At 49.6% G+C, this 23,747-nt stretch overlaps 1 protein-coding gene across 1 annotated transcript in view; it reads right to left on the reverse strand.

Annotated features, from left to right (window-relative positions):
* The window catches only part of COL22A1 (collagen type XXII alpha 1 chain), a 287,201-nt gene that overhangs the window by 98,819 nt on the left and 164,635 nt on the right, over positions 1 to 23,747 (reverse strand). Inside the window, exons 27-35 of the mRNA XM_064384626.1 lie at positions 21,175 to 21,219; positions 20,589 to 20,651; positions 20,062 to 20,115; positions 13,348 to 13,389; positions 10,193 to 10,225; positions 3,956 to 4,009; positions 3,630 to 3,683; positions 2,767 to 2,820; positions 844 to 897 (exon numbers count right to left, since the gene is read on the reverse strand). Coding sequence (XP_064240696.1) covers positions 844 to 897; positions 2,767 to 2,820; positions 3,630 to 3,683; positions 3,956 to 4,009; positions 10,193 to 10,225; positions 13,348 to 13,389; positions 20,062 to 20,115; positions 20,589 to 20,651; positions 21,175 to 21,219 — 453 coding nt within the window. The remainder of the gene's footprint in view (positions 1 to 843; positions 898 to 2,766; positions 2,821 to 3,629; positions 3,684 to 3,955; positions 4,010 to 10,192; positions 10,226 to 13,347; positions 13,390 to 20,061; positions 20,116 to 20,588; positions 20,652 to 21,174; positions 21,220 to 23,747) is intronic.

Raw genomic sequence — 23,747 nt, forward strand, 5'->3', positions numbered from 1 at the left:
CTGTAAAGGTCTGGTGCATAAACAGGACTGACCTGAATTTATTGTGGGGGGAAAATGCTTTGCTGCCCTTGACTAGATGTCATGGCGTGTTTTGTTGAACAACGTTCAAGTCTAAATTGGTGTTTATGGTGACTCTGAAAGCTGTCCTTTAGCAGACACCTTGAGCCTCGACATGCAAAAGGCAGACTCTCAGCTGGACACGGTGGCACGTGCCTGTAATCCCAGCTACTCGGGAGGCTGAGGCAGGAGAATTGCCTGAACCCAGGAGGCGGAGGTTGCGGTGAGCCGAGATCGTGCCATTGCACTCCAGCCTGGGTAACAAGAGCGAAACTCCATTTCAAAAAAAAAAAAAAAAAGGAGACTCTCAGCAGGTCCAAAAAAATGCAACCCTAAAGGTGAACCAGCCAAGCTCTTCTCTCCATTTTGCAGATGAGCAAGCCGAGACCTCAAGGAATGGCTTGCCAAGGTCGTCAAGGCAATTAAGAGAAGAGCTAGGATTTGAACCCAGGACTCCCAATGGCTGTCAGGGTTCCCGACTTCTTTAGGCTCATTTTGCTTCTTCTGAAGCAAACTATGGTGTTGATTCCAACAACAGTGAAATGTACAGACTTTCTGCAGACACAACAGCTGCATTCACCCTCTGGAGAGCTGGTGAGCTGCCTAGGGCTTAGTGTGCGAACTTTCTGGATGGTCTACGTCAGAACAGCAGCATCTCCATCTGCAATGTGGGCATAAGGATGCCTACACCTCTGGGTTTGGGGAGGATAAATTAGCTTGCTCGGTGGCTGGGCAGTGCCTATCCACAGCCAGTGCTGGGATCCATGCCCTCTCCCAGTTACTCACCACACTTCCTGGAGGGCCACTGGGACCAGGGGCACCTGCATGTCCATGAGCACCCTGTTCAGAGACAGTAGTTTAGAAAGGCCAAATGCACTGATTACAAGTAGTTGCCCCCAGTGCCTCTGCAAACCTGACTCATACTTAATTCAGCGTGATGCACTGGAACTGCTGCTGACCCGACAGCACCTGCACACAGGAACCTCCTCCCCTGAGTGCCGCAGGGTCCCGAGCACCAAGCCTCAGATGAAGGGGCTTCTGGCACAGAGGTGAGAGGCAGGAGGGCAGGAAGGAGGACTCTGGAAGTGCCTTAGGGCTAAGGCACAGGGATGTGGAGGAGTGGGGGAGTCGGGGCAGAGGGAAGGGCTGGGCCCTAATCACAGAAGAGGATCTCAGCTGAGGATTGGCCTTATGCTAAGTGCCCGAGGGAAAGGAAACACTGCAAATAGGATGGTTTCAGATCTCAGTTGTATATGTGTGTGTATGTGAGTGCGTGCGTGTGTGCATGTTTGTGCGCGCAGGCATGTGCATGTGTGCATGTTTCTGCATGCGTGTGTGCATGTTTGTGCATGCAGGCATGTGCGTGTGTGCATGTTTGTGTGCACGTGTGTGCATGTTTGTGTGCGCAGGCATGTGTATGTGTGCATGCTTGTGTATGTAGGCATGTGTGTGCATATGTGTATGTGCATGCATGCATGCATGTGCAGGCATGTGCGTGTGTGCACGTTTGTGTGTGCGTGTGTGCATGTTTGTGTATGCATGTGTGCATGTTTGTGCGTGCATGTGTGCATGTTTGTGTGTGCAGGCATGTGCGTGCAGACATGTTTGTGTGTTGGCTTTGACTGGAAAATCAGGGAAGAAGCGGATTTGAACTAGAACCTGATGTCTGGGCAATGATCCATGAAAGGAGATGTGGGTGAGGACATCCAGGTGGGTCAGCACTGTGGGCACGGGGACACGGGGAGCTCTCATGGCACTGGAGGTGGCTCCTGTTTCTTCTATGCCTTGTTCCCCTCTGTCCCTGGGTTTTGCACATCTCCGGGGTCAGGACTCATGGAGAACACTCCACTCCCAGCCTCCTCCTTGCCTACACTCTGCTTTCATTCCCCTGCAGCTGGGCTGGGCCCAGGGATCTCTCCAAGAGCAGGGAGGAGCTTCTATCTGTCCCCACTGTGAGTTCCCACCCAGCCATATGCTTGGTGGCCTGGTCATATCAGCACCCTCCAGCTGGGCCAGGGCCACCCAGCATGGTGCTACGAGTAGACTGGACGAGTGCTGCTGCTGCTCCTCTGCTTGCCACCGCCACTGGCCAGAGACCCGGGGATGAGTCAGCCCGTCCTGCCCCCCACCAGCTCCACAGTCGAGCCGGAGATCCCTGGCTCTGCACCATGAGACAGAACTGGAATCAGCTCCAGGAACAAGTGCCAGCCCCACAGGGATCAAATACAGCCTGGATCCGGCCCCGAGGATGGGTGAGCCATCAGCAACATGGAGGTGTCTGTGTGTTTCCCTGACTGTGTCTGTGTGTTTGGGGTTGTGTGTGTATGTGTGTGTGTGTGTGTGCTTGCACATATTAGAGGATGTGTATTCTTGGGTTTGTAGAGTGTGTGTACATGGTTGTGTATGTAAGAACACTTCTTGGAGTCTCTAACAGTCTTACCCCTGAGTGGAGGTCTGTGGGTGTCATCTACATGTGCAGAAAAAGAGATTTTTCATTAGCTGGGCATGTGGACAAAGCCAGGGAATGCTACAAAGGTGGTGGAAGCCACAACCTCTCTCCGTGCTGACTCCAGCCAACCACTCCAGTGTGGGTGGACCTTCTGGACCACATTCCCCTAGCTGGCCCACAGTTGTGAGCCACAGAGCCAACACTGGGTGGGGCCTCCCTCCTGGGAGTCCCCACGAGGCAGGCCGAGCATAGGGACTCACAGGGTTTCCAGCTGCTCCAGGAGCCCCATGCGCACCTTCCTGTCCCTTGGCACCCTGCACAGGAAATAAGAGACAAGCAGGGGTAAGAGACCCTCAGTGATGCTGTTTCCCTCACAGCAGGACAGTCTCGGGGACACCTTGCTCATCAGAAGCATTATTCCAAACTGAAGGGACTGGGAGCACCGTCCGAAAGGTGCAGAAAACCACTAAATCCTGGCCCTCTGCTGGAGCCGGGCATATCACAATTCCATTCTATCTTCACCACTGACCCAGGGTATAGGGGTCAGCACTGACCTTCCATAGAAATGTAACTCAGAGGGGTCAGCCAGGGGCCCACACAGCTGAACAGCATCCCCAGTCGCCCCAGCAGGATCTCCCACCATAGCACAGAGTCTCCCCGAGAACCGAGATCCAGTGCAGAGGCTAACATCGAGCAAAATGACAAACTCAGAGCACTAACATGCACCGGGCAAACATAAACCAGCATTGCCACTCCACGGCTGGGATGCATTTCCTGTTCTGCGAATCCTCTGGGAACTGAGAAACCGCCTGTGTGCCGAGGCGCTTGCTCTCCAGATCCCGCTGAGCGGGAGAAGGGAGAGCACAGCAGAAACCCAGAGCTCACCTAAGGCAACCCTTTAGTGACAGAGTAGGGACATCCAGGGGTACAGAGGTGGGGCCTGGCCCAGTGGCTGTGTCTGGGTCATGTAGTGATGGCCACTCAGCCTCTGCAGCACCTTGACTCCCCAGCATCTACTCCCAAAATGCCAGGAGAGAGAACTGGGGAGGGTGGCCTGGAGGGACAGAGCGTGGCTGGGATCTCCAGGTCTCTTAGCCAGCAGGGGAAGGGACGGTTTTCTTACCGGTGGTCCAGTGGGTCCCCGAGGCCCCAATTCTCCAGGACGGCCCTGCAGTCCCTGCAAGCACATGAGTTGCAATGAACCAGCTCACCCCACTGGTTCTGAGCAGTTGGGGCAGGGTGGTGGAGGGATGCGGGGCTGCTACAATAGGTATAATTTGAGATCCAAGGAGGGGCCGTGGCTAGCGTCCCGAGGAGGAGAGAGGGTTGCCTTTGATTTGGGGGCTCCTGTGTGTGGACTGCATGGTGCAGACCCAGCACTGGTCAGCCTTTGGACTCAGAGTCTCCAGGTAACCAGCTCTGCAGGGGATGGGGACGCAAGGCACTCACCGGTTCCCCAGGCTTGCCCAGATCGCCCTTCTCTCCTTTGGGCCCCTGTTCTCCCTGTTGGTGAGAAGCACAGGGTGGAGTGGACCGCAGGGCGACCTTCCCGTCATCACAGGGTACATGCCCCCAGCTCAGGCCACACAGGCCACCTCCAGTCCCGGGTATCACCTGAGAGGTCTGCACCCCTAAACCCTCTGCCTGGGAGATCTTCTCTCCCACTCCCCAGGACCGGTTCTGACTCATCTTTCAGGTCAGATCACTTTTCCAGGGAAGCTGAACCCCAAAATGGGACCAGCCCTCCCATCACAGTGGCTCAGTGCACCGTGCCTTTCTGCTCCTGAGCTCCTGTTACAGCCGCAGTTTTACACCTGGTTGTGCGGTTTGATTTCTGTCCCCTCCAGCTCAGAGTGTGACACGTGGTACATCATCAGTGAATAATGATAGAGTTTTGAGAGGAGGAAGGGTCTTTAAGAGCCCCTGGCCCAAACACTATTTTTCCTTCCTTCTTTCTCTCCCTCCTTTCCTCTCTCTCTTTTCTTTCTTTCTTTTTTTTTTTTTTTTTTCTTGAGATGGAGTTTTGCTCTTGTTGCCCTGGCTGGAGGCAAAGGCATGATCTTGGCCTACCACAACCTCTGCCTCCCGGGTTCAAGCAATTCTCCTGCCTCAGCCTCCCGAGTAGCTGGGATTACAGGCATAAGCCACCATGCCCAGCTAATTTTTTTATTTTCTTTAGTAGAGACGAGGTTTCTCCATGTTGGTTAGGCTGGTCTCGAACTCTTGACCTCACGTGATCCACCCTCCTTGGCTTCCCAAAGTGCTGGGATTATAGGAATGAGCCACAGTGTTCGGCCTTCTCTCTTTCTTTCTAGTAGAGATGGGGTCTCACTATATTGCCCAGACCTTTCCTGAAATCCTGGGCTCAAAAGCCATCCTCCCTGCTCAGCCTCCTGTGTACCTGCCTCCTGGGACTACAGGTCCTCACCATCGTGCCCAGCTCCAGCCCCTTTCCAGATAGAGAAGGTCAGGGTGGGTGCTTCTTTAAGGGGACCCAGCCCTTTGGGAATAGACTGGAGGTTGAACCCTGCCTGGACTCTGGATGGCCAGAATGGTGTCTAACTTTTGCTAAAGAAAAGATGAGACACAGGCTGGACAGGCAGTGCCCTGGGCGGGCCCAGGATGGAATGATCCAAGATGGGGCAGGCTCACTTCCAGGGAGCCACATCCTGGGTGCTCAGCACATCTCCCAGGAGGGTTAAAGGGACATGTGATCCTCGGCCTGCAGCTCATAGAGAACAAGGAGAAGATGAGCAGCTGGGGGCTATGGTGAGGGCCGCCCTCCAAGGGCTCAAGGAGGTATCTTTCCACAGCTGAAGGGCCACCAGCAGGAGAGGAGTGGGGACAGTGACCATGTGGACACCCAGCTTCACACCCGTGTAGCCTGTCTTGGGAGCCCTCTAACTTACTGGCCATCCAACTTGGGGAAAGCAGTTACCCATACTGACTCCATAGGACCTTTGCAGTTTCCATGTCTGCAAAATAAACAGGTGGTCTCCTTTCCACACAGAGTGGAGGTCAATGGCACAGAGAAAGCACAGCAGAGCAGAGGCGAGCCATCTAGGTCTGCAGGGCTCTCCAGGAGGGCAGACAACAGCCAGGGCAGTGAATCCGGAAAGGCAGTATGCAACCCTTCTCAAGGAGCAGGACCTGGCACTGTCCCAAATCCCCACGGCCTACTTAGGGAGACATTGGGCTCCCCTGCCACACAGAAGCCCAAGAAGAGCTGGAATGAGCATCTGCCTTGAGTGTAGAAGGGAGTCCTGCATGGACCGGGGGTTTTCAAGACATGGCTTTAGAGAGCAGGAGATGGGGAGGACCCTGGATGCATCTGGAAGAAAGTCTAATGTCTACATCAGAGAGCCTGAGCTGCAGTAGTTCTAACCTTTACTTGATGGAGAAATCAGCATAGAAAGACCCCGTCTAATGGTTTCATGCCACCTTCTCTCTCTGTGCCTATGCAAATGCAAATGCACATGTTAGAGGCCTTGCAACCATGGTTCCTACCTGCCCTCCCTTCCCAAGCCTCTCTCTGATACCGCGGTTGGCGACTGCTGGCCTGCAGCTGGCTTCCTCACTCTCAGGAAGGAAGGAAATCACCTACTGCATGGAATCGGCATGGCCTACCTCCTAGAGCTGTGAGCTGGATTAAGTGAGATTGCTTTTGCAAAGTGTTGCGCAGTGCCCAACACAGAGGAGGTTTCGACAGACGCCGGCTCACTCCTCCACCGAGAATCTCCATTGCTGCTGAGCTCAGGAGACATGTCTAGCCCCATTCACCGCAGACAATGATACCAGTATTTCTAGCATGTTTTCCTCCTAGAAAACAGCCCGTGGTGGGGATTTGCAAGCCTTTTTCTGGTCCTCTAGTCATTGGCCACACAGTTCATAAAGAAAAAAGGCCTTATGGGATTGTTTCAGGTGGCACACAGGCAAGACGCCTGCGTAGTCTTCTGCCAGTGTTGGTGAACGGGATTGCAGCGGTAGGAAGTCAAAGTGAGGACCTATGGCGGGGGGAGGGGGGAGGGCCAGGCCAGAGAAGGAATCGAGATGCTCAAGACATTCCTGCCCCAGAACCTAGGAGTTAGGAGGCAGTGCCTTCCCTGCAGGGGCTCCCTGGAAGGATTCTGTGGCAGCTGCTGGAAGCAGAAGCTTGGCTGGCTCCTGACTCCTCCCTACTGCCCCCTGGTGACCTCTGCCAAATTCAACACCATCTCTGGGACTCCAGAGCATTTCTGCAGGCTCTGGTCATTGCCCGGGCAGCCCCGAAGCCTCCTTAGCAGGGTGAAGGGTAGAATCAGGTTGGTTGGACAGAGCCTTCCTAAGATAGCTGCTTCGGAACAACTGATGAGCCTCCAGTTCGAAAACCCTGCTTGAGTTCTCCACTGTAACTTCCCAAGCACGAGGCTGCCTGTCCCTCCCTCCTCCAGCAAAGGTTCTGATATCTGCGGACCCCAGAGATGCACACACCATTGAACAGCCTCGCCTGTCCTCTGCAAACCGCCAGCACACTGCCACCTCACCAGGCACGGCCACCAGCCATCCCCAGGAGGCTCCTCAGTCCCAGAGAGGGCGACAAAAGGAGTCGGGCCGCTCCCTCCAATTCCTCTTCTCCTTTGCATCCTCTTCCTTCATCACGCGGCAGACTTTAACCCCCCTCTAGATCCTTCTCTCCCCAACCTCTTCCCACACTGCAGGGACTCAAAGGCCTGTGCCTGAGGAGAGCAGGGAGAAGTCAAACAGAATAACGCTTTCCAGATCCATCAATACAAACATGGGTTGCCATGGCAACGAAGTCAGTCCCGGGGAGACTCGGGCAATTGCCCACAATGAAACTTTTTTTTCCCAAAGACACAATTTCCTTGTTTGCATCTGAGAGTGGCTTCCCGGCTTCCAGGCTCCCGCCGTGATGCAGAGCCTGCAGGAAGGATGCTAGTGCTGGGATTCAAAGTGGAGGGCGGCTCAGGCCCCCACCGCCCCGTCATGTGCCTTCCCAGTGGATGCTCTGGAAATTGTCTTTTTACAGAACAATTCCTTTAAGGAGAGGATGGACATGTAGGCTTGTCTCAAGCCTGAGGGGCTCAGGGTAGACCAGAGGGAGAGAGGCCCACAGATGTCAGGAGCAGGGGGGAGGCCATACACAGAGGTGGTCCAGGAAAGGGAGGTGACTAGTGGAAGGGACAGACAGTGTGATGGGAGGCCCCTCCACAGGATGGCCAGCCAAGCTGAAGCAATGGCGGCACATTTGCTCCATCCAGGGCACTGTGGCAGACTCACTAGCCCCTAATTCCTATCTCACAGGCAGGGCCTTGGCAAGTTTCCTGGCATCTCTGAGCTGCAGGACTGTCACCTGTAAGATGGACACAAGTGTCACTCCCTCAAGGCTGATAGGAGCATTGGTGGCAGCAGTGCCAGAAAAACGCCAGGAGCTGAGCTGCTGCATGGGGTGCTCTGGTGCTCTTCCCTTCCAAGTCCCTCTGTGGGGGAGCAGGTGAGAAGCGAGGGTGGGAGGCAGGTAAGGCAGTTCCTCATGCAATAAACACCCGCCCTGAAGGTGAGGGAGGTGCTGTGTTCCTCATGCAGTGAGCACTGTCCCTGCAGGTGAGGGAGGTGCTGTGTTCCTCATGCCGTGAGCATTGTCCCTGCAGGTGAGGGAGGTACTGTGTTCCTCATGCCGTGAGCACTGTCCCTGCAGGTGAGGGAGGTGCTGTGTTCCTCATGCAGTGAGCATTGTCCCTGCAGGTGAAGGAGGTGCTGTGTTCCTCATGCAGTGAGCACTGTCCCTGCAGGTGAGGGAGGTGCTGTGTTCCTCATGCAGTGAGCACTGTCCCTGCAGGTGAGGGAGGTGCTGTGTTCCTCATGCAGTGAGCATTGTCCCTGCAGGTGAGGGAGGTACTGTGCTCCTCATGCATCGAGTGCTGTCCCTGAAGGTGAGGGAGGTGCTGTGTTCCTCATGCAGTGAGCACTGTCCCTGCAGGTGAGGGAGGTGCTGTGTTCCTCATGCAATGAGCATTGTTCCTGCAGGTGAGGGAGGTACTGTGTTCCCCATGCAATGAGCACTGTCCCTGCAGGTGAAGGAGGTGCTGTTCCTCATGCAATGAGCATTGTCCCTGCAGGTGAGGGAGGTACTGTGTTCCCCATGCCATGAGCACTGTCCCTGCAGGTGAAGGAGGTGCTGGGTTCCTCATGCAGTGGGTGTCTGCCTCTGCAGGTGAGGGAGGTGCTGTGTTCCTCATGCAGTGGGTGTCTGCCTCTGCAGGTGAGGGAGGTGCTGTGTTCCTCACCCAGTGAGCGCTGTCTCTGCAGGTGAGGGAGGTGCTGTGTTCCTCATGCAGTGTGCATTATCTCCGCAGGTGAGGGAGGTACTGTGTTCCTCATGCAGTGAGCACTGTCCCTGCAGGTGAGGGAGGTGCTGTGTTCCTCATGCAGTGAGTGTCTGCCTCTGCCAGAGCAGAGCAGAGTTCTGAGTGTTTTATGTAAAGTGCAAATATCTCATTATTTGCATTTAATCCTGAAAGCGTATTTTCATTGTCCCAATTTTATAATTTAAAGAAGTAGGTCTCAGTGAGGAAACAGATGGAACATTTTCAAGGACAGGAGTGTTGTGAGCCAGCGCCCTCTAACGGTTGACATCTCAGTGACAAGAGGGCTCCTTTAACTCAGGGCCTTCTCTCCCTTCAGGAAGGGCTCAGAGCCAGAGCCCTGTGCACCTGCTCTTTCCCGCAGAAACTCATCAGCCACTTCTCCCCAAGTCCACTCTCCCCTGTGATGTCCCCAATATGCCTCCCAAGCACAAAACCCTTCCTTCTCCTGCAGTGATTTTAGCACCTGACTCAGCCTCTCTACCTGCTTCATTCTTGTGCATCACACACAGGATCCTTTTAAGCTTTTAAGACTGAATATACTCAATATTGAATGACTGAAGATAGCCACAGCTGAAATGGACATCTACCCCGTCCTTTCAGCTATCCCGCAGGTCAAGCCCTAATAGCAGAAGAACTATATCGAAGGCAGCAAAAGAAACAAAGCCACGTTTGCTGGCTATGGTGTTGCAAACAGCATAAAGAGATCCTGAAAACACCTGTTTTCTGAAAAGTCATTCATGAAAAGAGAGGAAAAAGGTTTCTAAAGGTCACAGTGATGATAAGCTGTATTTTCTGGCAAGTGTCTTTGTCTGTGGAAGTAGCCAGCATGCTCTCTGTCCATCCGGCACAGCCCAGGCTACATCACAGGCTCCATTCCCCTGAACAGCCTCTCTGAGAATGGGGCCCCCTCTTGACACTCCTATCTCTGGTCTCCTTCACTGACAGCATCCACAGGGAACGTCTTTACCTCTCTCTGACTCTCATGTTCTGGCATCTCAAATAATTCTGTTCTCCTCAAAACCAGGAGCTACTCTCTGTGTCACTGAAGAATTAACTTTTCCCAGAGAGGCCCGGCCTTTGCTCTTGGCTATGAGAGGGACTTCTAGGCCTCTGGGGCATCCTGCCTGACCCTGGGGCCAGCTCCCTCCAGGGCCCTTTCTCCACCTGTTTTCAGGACAAGCCCGGCAGCCCAGATGCCTGACAGTGACGAGCGTGATGGGGCTGAGTCCTCATCCCACCTGGCCCAGGCTCCCAGGCCATAATGGACATCACCCACCAGGCTGAGGTGTGCGGGACACCCCGAGGTACTGCTGCTACTTACAGGCATCCGAGGGTGTGGGGTGAACAGGGATGGCTGAAAAGGAAGCCACAGAGATTAGAAAGATGGGCATCAAGGAACCCGGTGTTTCACTTTTAAATCCTGTCTTGGAGAGATTTGCAAGTGAAAAACTACAGCCCTAAAACTTCCTGGAACTATTACTAGTTTTGACAATTAAATTCACATCTTTCTTTAAAATCCCTGGGCATGCATTAAGGCAGAAATGCGTAGTGGTTAGATTTGGGAGCCCTGGAGTCACAAGACCTGAGCTCCAAACCTGTGGGACCTGGGACATGTCTCCTCAGCTCTATGTCCCCATCAGTATAATGGGAAAGAAACATTCTCCCCTGCAGGTGTCCGTGAGAGCCCTGCCCAGGAAACTGGATTAAAGTCTCAATGTCTCCTTCTCACTACTGCCATCTGCTGTGCATTAGGCAGGGTTGCAGGTACATAAGAGCAAGCTGGGGAGAGAAGGCGGGGAGGGGAAATCCCTCTTGACAGAGCTCAGGCTGCAAAGACAGGCAGACTGGCCCCTGCAGGCTCCTTCAGCCTCGCCACCCTCACCCAGGCTGTGTTTAATGCTTCCCGGATGTCACGCTTTCTCCAGCTTCAAAGCTTTTGCAAATAGCGTTCCCCTCGCCTGGAACGTATGTCCTTCCCCTTTCTATGACTAAGGTCATATGGAGACCTTCGGGTGTCTTTTAAATGTCATGCCTTCATGGATCCCTCTTCCCTCTCCACCATGCAAATATAAATTGGGTCCCCATGTTATTCTTGTTGATTCATCTTGTTCTTTTCCTGGATCACATTTACTATAATTTGCAATGTTGGCATATCTTTGCCACGGTAGGATTAGTTTATCTTCTTCACTAGGCTACAAGCTCCAACAGACCTGAGCCAAGCAGATGCCTGGGTCCCAGCAGGAGCCCGAAAGAAGCAGTAAATGGACAAAAAAAATCATAGATAATGGTCTTAAATCACAATACATTCAAAGAAGAAGGAAAAAAGGAGATTCCTGTACCTTGCCCTCCACATCTCCAATCCCCGTCCCTTTTCCAGAAGAAGGCACTTTTTCAGTTTACCATATTTGTAACTGTTTCCTATATATTTCCACACAATTATGAATGCTTAGAAATCTGTAACTTTGTGCAAGTTACACAAATAGTAACGGCGACTATACTTGGTTACTTACAGCCGTTTCCAGGCCTCACTCATGTAGTCTCACAACAACTCTAAGAGGCAGACTATCGGCTTCTGTCCCGCTTCAGGGATAAGAGAATTGGAGGACAGAGAAGTAAATCACAGAATGAAGTTCAAGACGCTGGTGAATGTCAGGACGGGAACTGGCGTCCATGCAGGTGGCCTGAGGAGACTGTGCTCTTTATCTTTCAATACGCAGTGACTGACGAATTGATTTTTTCCATTTAATTTGCCTTGTTCCACTTAATTTGAGTATTGCTATCTTTTCACATATTGTATGCATATTAATTTGTATAATTCCATGATATAGATATTTTGTGATTTACTTAATTCTATGCTTATGATCATGCAGTGTTTTTCTATTTTTTTTTTTTTTAAATAAACAGAGTTTCACTCTTGTTGCCCAGGCTGGAGTGCAATGGCATGACCTTGGCTCACTGCAATCCCCACCTCCCAGGTTCAAGTGATTCTCCTGCCTCAGCTCCTGAGTAGCTAGGATTACAGGCTTCCGCCACCACACCCAGCTCATTTTTTTGTATTTTTAGTAGAGATGGGGTTTCACCATGTTGACCAAGCTAGTGTTGAACTCCTGACCTTAGGTGATCCACCCGTCTTGGCATTCCAAAGTGCTGGGGTTACAGGCATGAGCCACTGTGCCTGGCCTGTTTCTAATTTTTTATTGTCATAAGTGACACTGCAATGTACATTCTTATATATGCTTTTAGAAATGACACATACAAATATTTCTGCAGGATACATGCCTAGACATGGAATATCTAAGTTAAGGGCAGGCACTCTGCGATATATTGGTACTGCCAAGTAACTTCTCAAATAGGTGTGTCCAATCTGTTCTCCCACCAAAAATGTATGAGAATGCTGGGTGCCCTGCACCCCTGCCAATGCTATAGGTTCTCGATCTTAAACAACAATTTGATACGACTAATTCCGACTCTAAAGTCATGATTCGAGATTCTTCCAACACCCTTATGGAATGTCTGAGTCTCATTTTGATGAGTGTTGAGGGGGAGGAGATAGAGCTTTGGAATAATGATTTCACTTTGATGAAAAGCACAGAATAAGACTCTTTGCCACACTGCAAATGGGATTTCTGAGTGCACGGACTCTCTCCTCTCCTGGCATTCCCTGCTGGGGCTAGTAACTGGCCAACTCCTGATACACATGCAGGGTCAAGGCCAGGCCAAGAAGCCATGTGCAACCTTCCCTGAAATCAGCTGATCAAAACAGAGGATGTCAAGACCAGGAAGAAACATTAAAATGAAAAAAAATAAATAAAAATGTACCCCCATTATAGAGTTGATGGGAATAAAATAAATAATAATAGCAGGTTTAAAAAATTTTAATATTTATAATGCACCAGAAACTCTGCTAAAGACTGTATTATTTCAGTTAATGTTCACTCCATAGGTACAAGATAGCTGTGTATACTATTTTTTAATACATGAGAAAACAGAGTTTGTTAGACCATAACTACAACATGATGCTGGTGAAATGACAGAGCTGGGAGCCAGGTCTTTGTGATCTCAAAGCCCATGCTCTTACTGATACTCTAACCAACTCACAATGCCCACCCTAACATGTACACAGAGTAGATGAATGAAGCCCAGTTCATGGTTCAGGGTAGTGTAGTCTTACCCTGGGCAAACTGCTTCTTGTCCCCGGACCTCAGTTTCCCCATATGTAACAGGCAGAGTTGTATTCTCAGTATTTAGCACACATTCTGATAAATAATTGTGCTTTCGCTGAATAAATCAATAAGCGAGGATGGTTCTTAGAAAAGTGTATAATTTTTGGTTTGTAGAACCTAGGAATAGGCCTAGCTATTGGCAAACTTCAATAGGGGAGATACTTAAAACTAAGTAGCAGTGGTTGGTGTCGGGGAGTGTGAATCCCATCATCATAGGAATTCAGAGGAGAAAATCAGAAGCAGAGTAACTTACAGTTCCAGGCAACCCGGGAGGGCCTGCAGGACCAGCTTCACCCTAGATGGAGAAATGGAAAATCCATGACCATGAATCCTCTTCTCAACTCTGTTTATGCTGCGACAGATCAGCTAACACCATTTTCCCCAGACAACAGAATCACCCACCCTGAACCTACCTTGATAGATATATAGATACATGCATACATACATATTTACATATGTATATTCCAAATTATAAACTATTTCAGACATATGGAAATGTTGTTTTGAGAAGTATCCATATTGATGTGTAGTTATAGATCACTAATATTACTATATACTATTCTGTTGTGTAAATGGTAATAAAGTTATTTCTTATCCATCTGCCTGTTGATGACATTGAGGTGGTTTTCCTTTGATTACAATCATAGCTAGAGTTGATTTGTTACAGCAAACATTCCCACACATGTGCTCTGAGCACAACGACACATTTGAAGGCCAGCCTCTCTTAGGGATGCCAGTGGGCCCGGCCCCACCCCCCAGAAGGAGTGGGCTCTTCTCAGGAACCTGGGGGAACCATGCTATACTCCTGTAAGCAACACAGACTTGGAGTTGAATTGCCTGAGCTTGAAACCTAATTATACCATTTTATAAATTATTTTACCTATTTTGGCATGTTTTCTCTTTGCAGAACGAGGTGGATGATAATACATACAGCACACAGCATTGCATAGGGATTGAGTGAGACCATAAGGAGTACGGGGTTACTACATTTGGCCTGAGGAAAGGACATCACTGAGCTGCTCCACGCAAGAGCGGCCACAGTGAGTGGATACAGTTTCCAAAGCCTGTCATACCACATGCGCCACATGGTACCAGGTGTCTATGCCTAGATCTGTTTCTCGAACCAGCCCAGGATTAGCTCTACTGAAGGCCTTTCAAAAATGGTTATGAAATAAATAAACGCGTGGATAAAGTTGGCTTAAAGAGGGACAAGTTAGCCGGGTGCGGTGGCTCATGCCTATAATCCCAGCACTTTGGGAGGCCGAGGCAGGTGGATCACCTGAGGTTGGGAGTTCGAGATCAGCCTGACCAACATGGAGAAGTCCCATCTCTACTAAAAAAAAAATACAAAAAATTAGCAGGGCATGGTGGTGCATGCCTGTAATCCCAGCTACCCGGGAGGCTGAGGCAGGAGAATCACTTGAACTGATGAGGCAGAGGTTACGGTGAGCAGAGATCACGTCATTGCACTCCAACCTGGGCAACAAGGGCAAAACTCCATCCCCCCCAAAAAAGTGGGACAAGTTCACCCTTAGTCAACAACAATCAACAATATAATTATAAAATGTTGTATCATTTTTTACCATTATTTATACTGTTATTTAGCATTTAATTCCAACTACTGGTTTAAGTAGTTTACATAGGTGAACTCATTACCTCTTTGTAAAAATGCCCATAATGTACGTCTATATCTCCATTTCACAGATGAAGAGACTGAGGCATAAAAAGGTCAATGATCCTGCCCTAAGTCACACATTCTGCAAATGGCTGAGCCTGGTTTTAAGCTCCGAATGCATGCCCTTTACCACTGTGTGGCGCTGCTCTGCCTAAAGTCCCCGTAGCTTCAGAAAGGAAAGCACTTTCTTGGTGTTACTGTGCATTATTTGATTTTACCCAATTCTCTTTCCTGACATCGTTGAACTCAAGCTCCAGAACCAATCTCATTTAAACCAATTTGCTCTCCATTAAAATGTCCACATGATCAAAGGTAAGTGTTTTCCCAGTCACATGCATGAATGGGTATCAGTGAAAAGAGGGCTAGAGGAGAGATGTGTCTCTCAGCCCAAGGCCATGAAGACTGCCTTTTGGGAACAGCCTCCTCACCCTGAGCGCTATGGGTAAGAGAAGGAACAGCAAGCTGGTGCAGGTAGACCCCCAGGGGCTCTCTGCCTTTGGGAAGGAGGCTTGACTAAGAAGGATCAATGGGTATTAGCGTTCATGTACCAGGCCTGGGTTCTAATCCCAGCTCCTCCATGAGGGGTTTGACTGTCAGTGGCCCTTGCTGGGACAGGAGCATCACACACACCCCTCCCTGATGCTGCGGTTCTAAGTGCCCGTAATAGGGAAGGGCAGGGGACGTGAAGGCAGAAGCAGAGGCAGAGACAGGCAAGGCACAGTCAGAAGAGGGCAGTGTTGTTTAATGTCTTCTTTTGGATTCTTCTGACCAAAATTGTCAATTATGACATATTTCTCTGGAGGAAAAGAAAGGCAAACCGGATTCCTTGGGAGCTTGGATGTGATTGTCATGGCCCTGCCAATTCTGTCCAAGTAATCAAAGGGGCTTTATGGTCTTGCTAAGCCTTTGCATTCTGGAAATGAGTTTCTCAAATAGATATTGCATTTCTGAAAAGTCCGCAGCAGCAGCAGGCCTGAATGGCTTACCAAGCAGAGCCTTTTCTACTCCAGGCTCTCTATTTATAGACTGCAGATCTGCCTGGAGCAAAGTCCTCAGCCTCCAGCCCCAGAGAAGGGGGATGGGAGGCACTGCCTAGTGCCCAGAAAGCACCAGCACAGAAAGAGAGCTGGAAATTGAAGGGGAGAAAGTAAACTTGGGAGAATGGGGCACCCCGAAAAGCATCATGTAGGAGGAAGAAGGACGCAAGGCCCGTCTGGGGGTGTGGGTGCCATTCCTCCTGAGGCAGCCCGGGCAGGCCTAGTGTGTGCTAAGAGCCAGGATTCCCTAGATGCACTGGCCAGTTTAGATCTTGACTCTAAACACCCTATTTCTGCAGCCCTGGGCAAGCAGCTTAGCTTTTCTGTGCCTCAGTTTCGTCATCTATCAAGTAGGGATGTTGTTGACAGCTTCGACCCCTCACACCGTTGGCCTGAGATTCCCTAAGTCCTACACAGATGGTGCAGTCCTGCAATCAGTGAGCCCGCCACAAGTCATCCACCAGCAGGAGATTCTTACACTCTTTAGCAACCCTGAAGGTCACTGTCAGGCTGGCAAGCCGGGGCATGGGAAGGTCAGAGAAGACGCCACACAGCAGGCAGAACCAGGGCCATAACCCAGGCCAGCATTATGGCTCCAGGAATGGTGTTCTTTCTCCTAAGCCGCAGGCAAGCACACATAAACTCCTAAGAGGGGTTTGGGGTGGGTGTTTACAAAGTTGCTGTGGAATTAGAGGTGCATTTGGTCAGAGGCTGAGCACAAAACAGCAAGAAAAGCAAGTGCCTGGTGCCGTGCCTTGCTCAGAGTGTGACTCCCAGCTCTTTCCATGCCTGCACCCCCTTTAGGGCCTGAGGTCCCTCAATGCTCGGCCATGTCTTATTCACTGTCATCTTCTTCGTGATGGTTGGGGGCAGGTGTTCTATCAGCAGAGGGTAAGGGTTCTGTCAGCTGAGGGTACACATTCTATCAGCTGAGGGCAAGGGTTCTATCAGCAGAAGATATGTGTTCTATCAGATGAGGATAAAGGGTCTATCAGCAGAGGGCAGGTGTTCTATCAGCAGAGGGTAAGGTTTCTATTGGCAGAGGGTAAGGGTTCCATCAGCTGAGGGTAAATGATCTATCAGCAGAGGGTACATGTTCTATCAGCTGAGGGTAAGGGTTCTATCAGCAGAGGGTACGTGTTCTATCAGCTGAGGGTAAGGGTTCTATCAGCAGAGGGTACGTGTTCCATCAGCTGAGGGTAAGGTTTCTATGAGCAGAGGGCAGGTGTTCTATCAGCCTTCTTAGACAGTGACAGAGCAAATGGATGTGTTTTTGGTGAAAGGGTAAGAACTAGAAGCACAAGTTAGAATCTAGCAGGAAGGATGTCAGTCACTGTGGTTAAAAGCATGTACTTCAGAGCCCCACTGTCTGGACTCACACCCACCCTCACTCTGCAAGCCTGAGCAAGACACACAATGGAATTTTTAAAGACCTGCTTGGCGAGAGAGCCCTTTGACGAACTGCAGTTGTGTGAACTCCCTATGTTTGTGGACTCCTGGGATGCGATGAGGTTTTGTTGTGGAGAGGGTTGCGGGGAGCGGGGGGCGCGCTTTAGACTGGAGTCAGCATGTGGTCCTAGCCAGGACTTGGCTCTGTGAGTGTGAGTGAGACGGTCCATCTCTCTATGACTTAGTTCTTTTGTCTATAAACTGGGGGTTGAGATGGAAATGACTTCATAGTTCATCGTTAAGAGGATTACCAGAGTGAGAAATGGAAAACCCAAGAAATTGCAACTTGCAAATCATATCGAGTACAGGGAAACCATGACTTCCCCACGCACTGTTCATGCTCATACCGCTTTAGCAAAGGATCTTGTGTTTCAGAAAAATAAGACCATGGACAAACATCTCACGCATACATGGTTTCGGCAACAGCTCACACATGCCAAACTAACCAGCGATTTTCCAGTTGACAAATTCTGACCGAAGCCTGGCTGGGGGCCACGTGTTGACTCTAGTCTAAAGCCCCCCACAACCCCACCCATGATGAAACCTTATGCACCCCATGAGTCCAGGAGACACACGGGTTCATGCACCTGCAACTGTCTTGCCGAGCAGGTCCCTAAAATTCCCAGTGTGTTTTCTGATCAGCACAGGTTTCCTTGGCACTTTGACACGAGTTGAAATATTACAGATGAAGCACCTACTTGACCTCTAGACCAGGCACTGTCCTGGGTGCTTGCTTGAATTCTGAGTGGGGTCTGCTCTTCTAAAAAGGGGCTGGGACCGGGGACCCGAGTCCTTAGGAGGTGGAAAGAGTAAGGGACTTTCTTTCCCAGACCGTGTGTGCCAAATTAGGGTTCCTGATATTCTCGGTCCTGTTTTTGTGAAAGAAAGTTGTAGAGAGTAGGCACACATCCTCTGAAACTGTGATTTAAAAAGTGCAGGGCCGGGTGCAGTGGCTCACGCCTGTAATCCCAGCACTTTGGGAGGCTGAGGCGGGTGGATCACGAGGTCAAGAGATCGAGACTATCCTAGTCAACATGGTGAAACCCCGTCTCTACTAAAAATACAAAAATTAGCTGGGCATGGTGGCATGCGCCTGTAATCCCAGCTACTCAGGAGACTGAGGCAGGAGAATTGCTTGAACCCAGGAGGCGGAGGTTGCGGTGAGCCGAGATCGCGCCATTGCACTCCAGCCTGGGTAACAAGAGTGAAACTCTGTTTCAAAAAAAAAAAAAAAAAAAAGTACATTCCTCCTCCTCGAACCTGCTCGCATGTTGCTAAAGGCAAGTGGCGGTCTGGAGCCTCCCTCCAAAGCAATCAGAGTCAGACCCCACGGGCCGGGCTGGCCAGGTTCCACCTGTGGTTCTGTAGGTTAGGCATGAGTCAAAACCTCTCAGTCTCAGTTCTTTTCATTTGCAGTATATGCTTATAGATACCAGCGGCCGTTTTCTGTTCGTCCCTCTGTATCCACCCCTGTTCCTTTCTCTATCCCAGGAGGCAACCTCAATGGTCTCATTGACCTTGTCTGCTGGTTCCCAGTGGTCTGGCAGGAGATGGAGAGCACAGGGAAGGACAGGACGAGACGCTGAGGGTGTCAGGCCATGGGAAGTTGGTCCCGTCTGCTTTTCTGCCTAGGATGACCACAGTCCTTCCTCTATGGCCGCCGGCGTCTCTGGATTCTGGGGCAGTTCCCTTCCCTTGTCCCTTCCCGCTCTTGCTCTTCCTAGCCCTGGAGTGCCTCGCCACACCCCGTTTCCCTAAGCACTGTCCACAACCTGCAGTTACTCTGCCACTGAATTCTCTTCCATTGTCCATTTTGATTGTGCTGCTCCTGATGGACATGGTATCTGCCTGGAAGACCATGCCAACGAAGCCTCTCTGTGCACTTCAGGGCACACAGTAGGGCTCTGCAGATGTAGTCATGCCCCCTTGATTTAGACAGAGTCTGCCTTGACTCAGGGTCCAGGGTCACCCACACAAGCAGTGACACTCTGGGTTCATGAACGATGCAGGGGAAAGGATACAGGAGTCAGGGCACACGGGGTTTTTGCTCAGCACTTCACATTCCATTGGCACCTCCATTGCCCTCAAAGCTGGGTTAATCATATCTATTATACCTGAGAAAGGGGCGGTGGTGTTCAGAGAGAGGTTGAACATAAACAGGCTGCACAAAGCACTCTGCACAGGACGGGAGCTCAGGCGGTGCTTTGAGCAGGCACAAGAGGGTGGATGGACGATGAATAGTGGGATGAAGGTGTCAACTCCGATACTATTATCTTCTTTTTAAGTTTACAATTGCGAACAATAAAGTTTGAGGTTTATGTCTAATGTATTAGTTTCTCAAAAAGCAGCTTTGCAGTCGTGCACTAAACTAAATTCTGCAGAAGTGTAAAAATTGAGTACAGGCCAGGCATGGTGGCTCACACCTGTAATTTCAGCACTTTGGAAAGCCAAGGTGGACAGATCACCTGAGGTCAGGAGTTTCACAGGAGTTCAAGACCAGCCTGGCTAACATGGAGAAACTCTGTCTCCACTAAAAACAGAACAATTAGCCAGGTGTGGTGGGGCATGCCTGTAATCCCAGCTACTTGAGAAGCTAAGGCACTAGAATTGCTTGAACCCGGGAGGCAGAGGTTGCAGTGAGCTAAGATCATACCACTGCACTCCAGGTAGGGTAACAGAGTGAGACTCTGGATTAAAAAAAAAAAAAAAAAAAAAAAGATACAGTATATTCTGCAGAAAAACTCTTCCTTTAGAAAAATTCAGCCACTAATAATTGATGATCAGAATGAGAGCGACTTGCTGTTACCTTTTCACCTCGGTCACCTTTCAGTCCTGGAAGTCCCAGTTCACCTTTTTCTCCCTATAAGAAAAGATACAATTAGAACACATTAGAACCCAGGCTGAGCTGAATTCCTGCCTCTTCCAGGTAACAGCAATATGACTTTGGAAAAATATACATGTATGTATTTCTCTCTCTCACTTGTCCTTGCCTTATCAGCAAAGTGGCCATAGCGAAGTGTAACTCAGAGGGAGACCTGCCAGTTAGGCGTGAAGCACCTCATTCTCCACTTGTCCCCTCACAGATGGTGCCTCCCACCCCTCAGCCCCATCGTTTCATCTGAATATGCCCTTTCCAGGCACATCCCCCAGCAATGGCCCTTTGCCTCAGCTCAGGGACCCAAGTAGTCTTCTTCCCTTCCCCGTCCCTCCTGTCAACACTGGGAAATACACTCTTCACCCAATCAAAATGACCACTCCTCCGAAGGACAGGGGCTGCATTCTGTGGGGATGGGCGAGGTGCCCGTGTGGGAGGAGGGAAGCTGCCACACTTACCTGGTCTCCTTTCTCTCCTCTCACACCTGGGAAGCCTGGAGCCCCTGAGAGGCCTGCTTCTCCCTGTGAGAACAAAATTTTCATGAGGGATAAATAGGAAGGCTCTCCTAGGGGCCTAACTGCAGGCCACATGCTCTCAGTTCCTGCTCTCCAGGAACTGGAGATGTTCTGGCTTAGCGGGCATCACATGGAAAGCAATGCAGTGGAGAAAGGGGAGTTCGAGAGAATCTCATTCACTGGGGCATCCCCAAGCTCTTGTCTACTTCGGCTGTTTCCTTTCCCAGGAACCCTCATGTTGCCTTTCTTGGTGTCTAACCCTTCCTGTTTCTTTAGGACTCAGCAACAATGTCACCTTCTTACCATCCTTCCTGACAGTCCCCAAGTCTGCAAAGCAGACCTTGCCCCCAGCGGCTGCAGCCCACCACTCATGACACCTGCTCAATTGTTCTTTAATGCCCAGTTTATCTTGGACATATGGTGAGCTCCCCAAAACCAGGATTAATTCCTCTTGGCATCTGAATAATTTATACAAGACCTAGTGTATAACAATCAATCAATCAATCAATAAAAGCATGAACAAACAGACCTTCTCTCCAGGTCGACCTGCCAGGCCCTGCTCCCCAACTTCTCCCTGAAAATGCAATGAAAGACACCCTATTATTCCCCATTTACTTTAGAGAGATGGTTGCCATTCCCCTGTTGTCCTCATACCATCACAGCACTCGCCAGCCAGAGCCCTTAATTCTCAAATACACAGCATGGTGACAGGCCCAAGAGTCACGGGCTCTGAAGACCAAGGAGTTTAGCATTTTTGCAGAGCAGAATCCACTTTCTCATACTGACTTTTGCTTTCCCCAAATGAAAACAACTCTTAGAACTGTTCCTTTAGAATTTATTCTTTTATTTTTAGTTTCAGTTTTTTAGAGACAGGGTCTCACTCTGTCACCCAGGCTGGAGTGCAGTGGTGCAGTCATAGCTCACTGCAGCCTTGAACTCCTGGGCTCAAAAATTTGTCCCACCTCAACCTTCTGAGTAGAGGGGCTACAGGCACACACCACCATGCATAGATGAATTTCTTTTTTAGATGGAGTTTCACTCTTTGTTGCCCAGGTTGGAGTGCAGTAGTGCGATCTTGGCTCACTGCAACCTCTGCCTCCCAGGTTCAAGGGATTCTCCTGTCTCAGCCTCAGTAGCTGGGATTACAGGCACCTGCCACCACATCTGGCTAATTTTTGTATTTTTAGTAGAGACTGGGTTTCACCATGTTGGCCAGGCTTGTTTCGAACTCCTGACCTCAGGTGATCCACCCTTCTCAGCCTCCTGAAGTGCTGGAATTATAGGTGTGAGCCACTGTGTCCAGCTGCACAGATGATTTTTATTTTTTAAATTTCTGTTGAGGCAGGGTCTCACTATGTTGCCCAGGTTTAGTTCCCTGGGGGAACTCAAACAGTTCCTAACTAGCACTTTGTGGTCAGGGTGAAGTAGGGAACACAGGGCCAGAGGGGCTTTATCTCTGATCCAAGAGCATCAGTCAGGCTGCTCCACTTACCAAGTTCTTACAAATCACTGATGCCAAGAGCTTTGTGATGCTGGTGGTGGTGAGCACAGACTATCATCTTTGTCCAACCATATGTCTTTAAAATAACTAGCTTCTTGAAGGACAATTTATTTCTAATACTCATTATGCTATTTACTAAAACCTTTAGTGTAAATATTAATAAGGAAATGTGGTTTTTTCATGAATGCACAGACACACGACAGAATGAATGAACAGGTGGTATGCAGGCTTATAAAGGTTTTTTTGTGTAGCTACGCCAGACTCTATTGGTGCTGAAGGCCAGAATTACCAACTTATCAGAGAGAAAGGAAAAAAAAGTAATCAAAAGCATTGCTTAGTGTAAGCACGCATTTTATCCTGTAACGCTGGTGTCACACATCTGGCGCCAGCACATCTTAAAATTCTAGACACACTCCAATGCTCCCATCAATTTCCAATGTTTACAAGCACAATTAGTAAGAATTGCTCTAACCAGAATTGTGCAAATACTCTTCACTCAAATTGTCGCTTTCAATCTGCTAGAATAGTAGCACATTTGCAGTGGGAGTTGCTTCTTACATGTTGAGAAAAGATAAGGGGATGAGTCTGGTCAAAAAAAATTTGAAGACCATCTGAAATGCCCCCTGAATTTGTGTCATGAACCCCAATCCAAAGGCACAATGGAGGTGAAATGCCACCTTCCCAGATTCTCTAAGTGAGCCTCAAACATCGATGCCTCTGCTCATCCTTACTCGCTAAGTGGACTCTTACAGATCTGCCCTCCATGACTTAGTCAACATCAGCGTGGAAAAGAATTTTTCTCTTCAGTTGATGCCTTGTCAAAATAAAGTAACAAGACCTCTGCTAGATCTCCTCTAGGACTAGGAGTATGTTGGAAAAGCGTCATGACTGCAGGAATTCACATTTAAACTTATCAGAGAAATGTTTTGAACATGGAGCCTTAGAAATTGAATAAAATTGACACATATGATACAGCAGTAGGCTTCTCTGTTTGAATCTTTCGACCATTAGTGATTATCAGAAATATAAAACACATAGATGATTGAAAAACTGGAGCAATCCCAGAGGGTCCCTCTAATTTCAGCCCAATAATTGTCATAATCAATCCCCTTCATCTGTAGAACGCTGCACAAGAAACTCGATGGAAATGGATGGCTTCATTACTGAATAGAAAGGTGAAGTTCATACAGTACAAACCCAAAAGGATTTGCCAGTTCACAAATTTGAAAAAACACAACCGTAAGGTATGGTTGACTCCATGAAATCCGTGAAGTCAAGAACAGCAAACCTAGACAAACGCCTTCAATCCTTTCTGGAAAATGATAGAATTTCAGCCCAATCAATCAAACACTGAAAAGTAGCCTGAATGCTTTTAAGACCATGTGGTTCACTCCCCTACACACACAACCACCTCAGGACATGCATGAAAGAAGAAAAAAAGAAAAACCCAGCGAATTACATGTCATCACATTTCAGTGACATGGGAATCAGTATAGACATATTTAAATGCCAATGTAGAATCTAAAAATATGAAGGGCTGTCGTGCCCGTTGGTGGCCACGGGAGGACCCGTGGGTACACACTGGTACATTCATGGGGGGC

This window comes from Aotus nancymaae, unplaced genomic scaffold (genome assembly GCF_030222135.1).
Source record: "Aotus nancymaae isolate 86718 unplaced genomic scaffold, 86718_ANA_hifiasm-v0.15.2.pri h1tg000036l, whole genome shotgun sequence".
In the NCBI taxonomy this organism is placed as follows: domain Eukaryota; kingdom Metazoa; phylum Chordata; class Mammalia; order Primates; family Aotidae; genus Aotus; species Aotus nancymaae.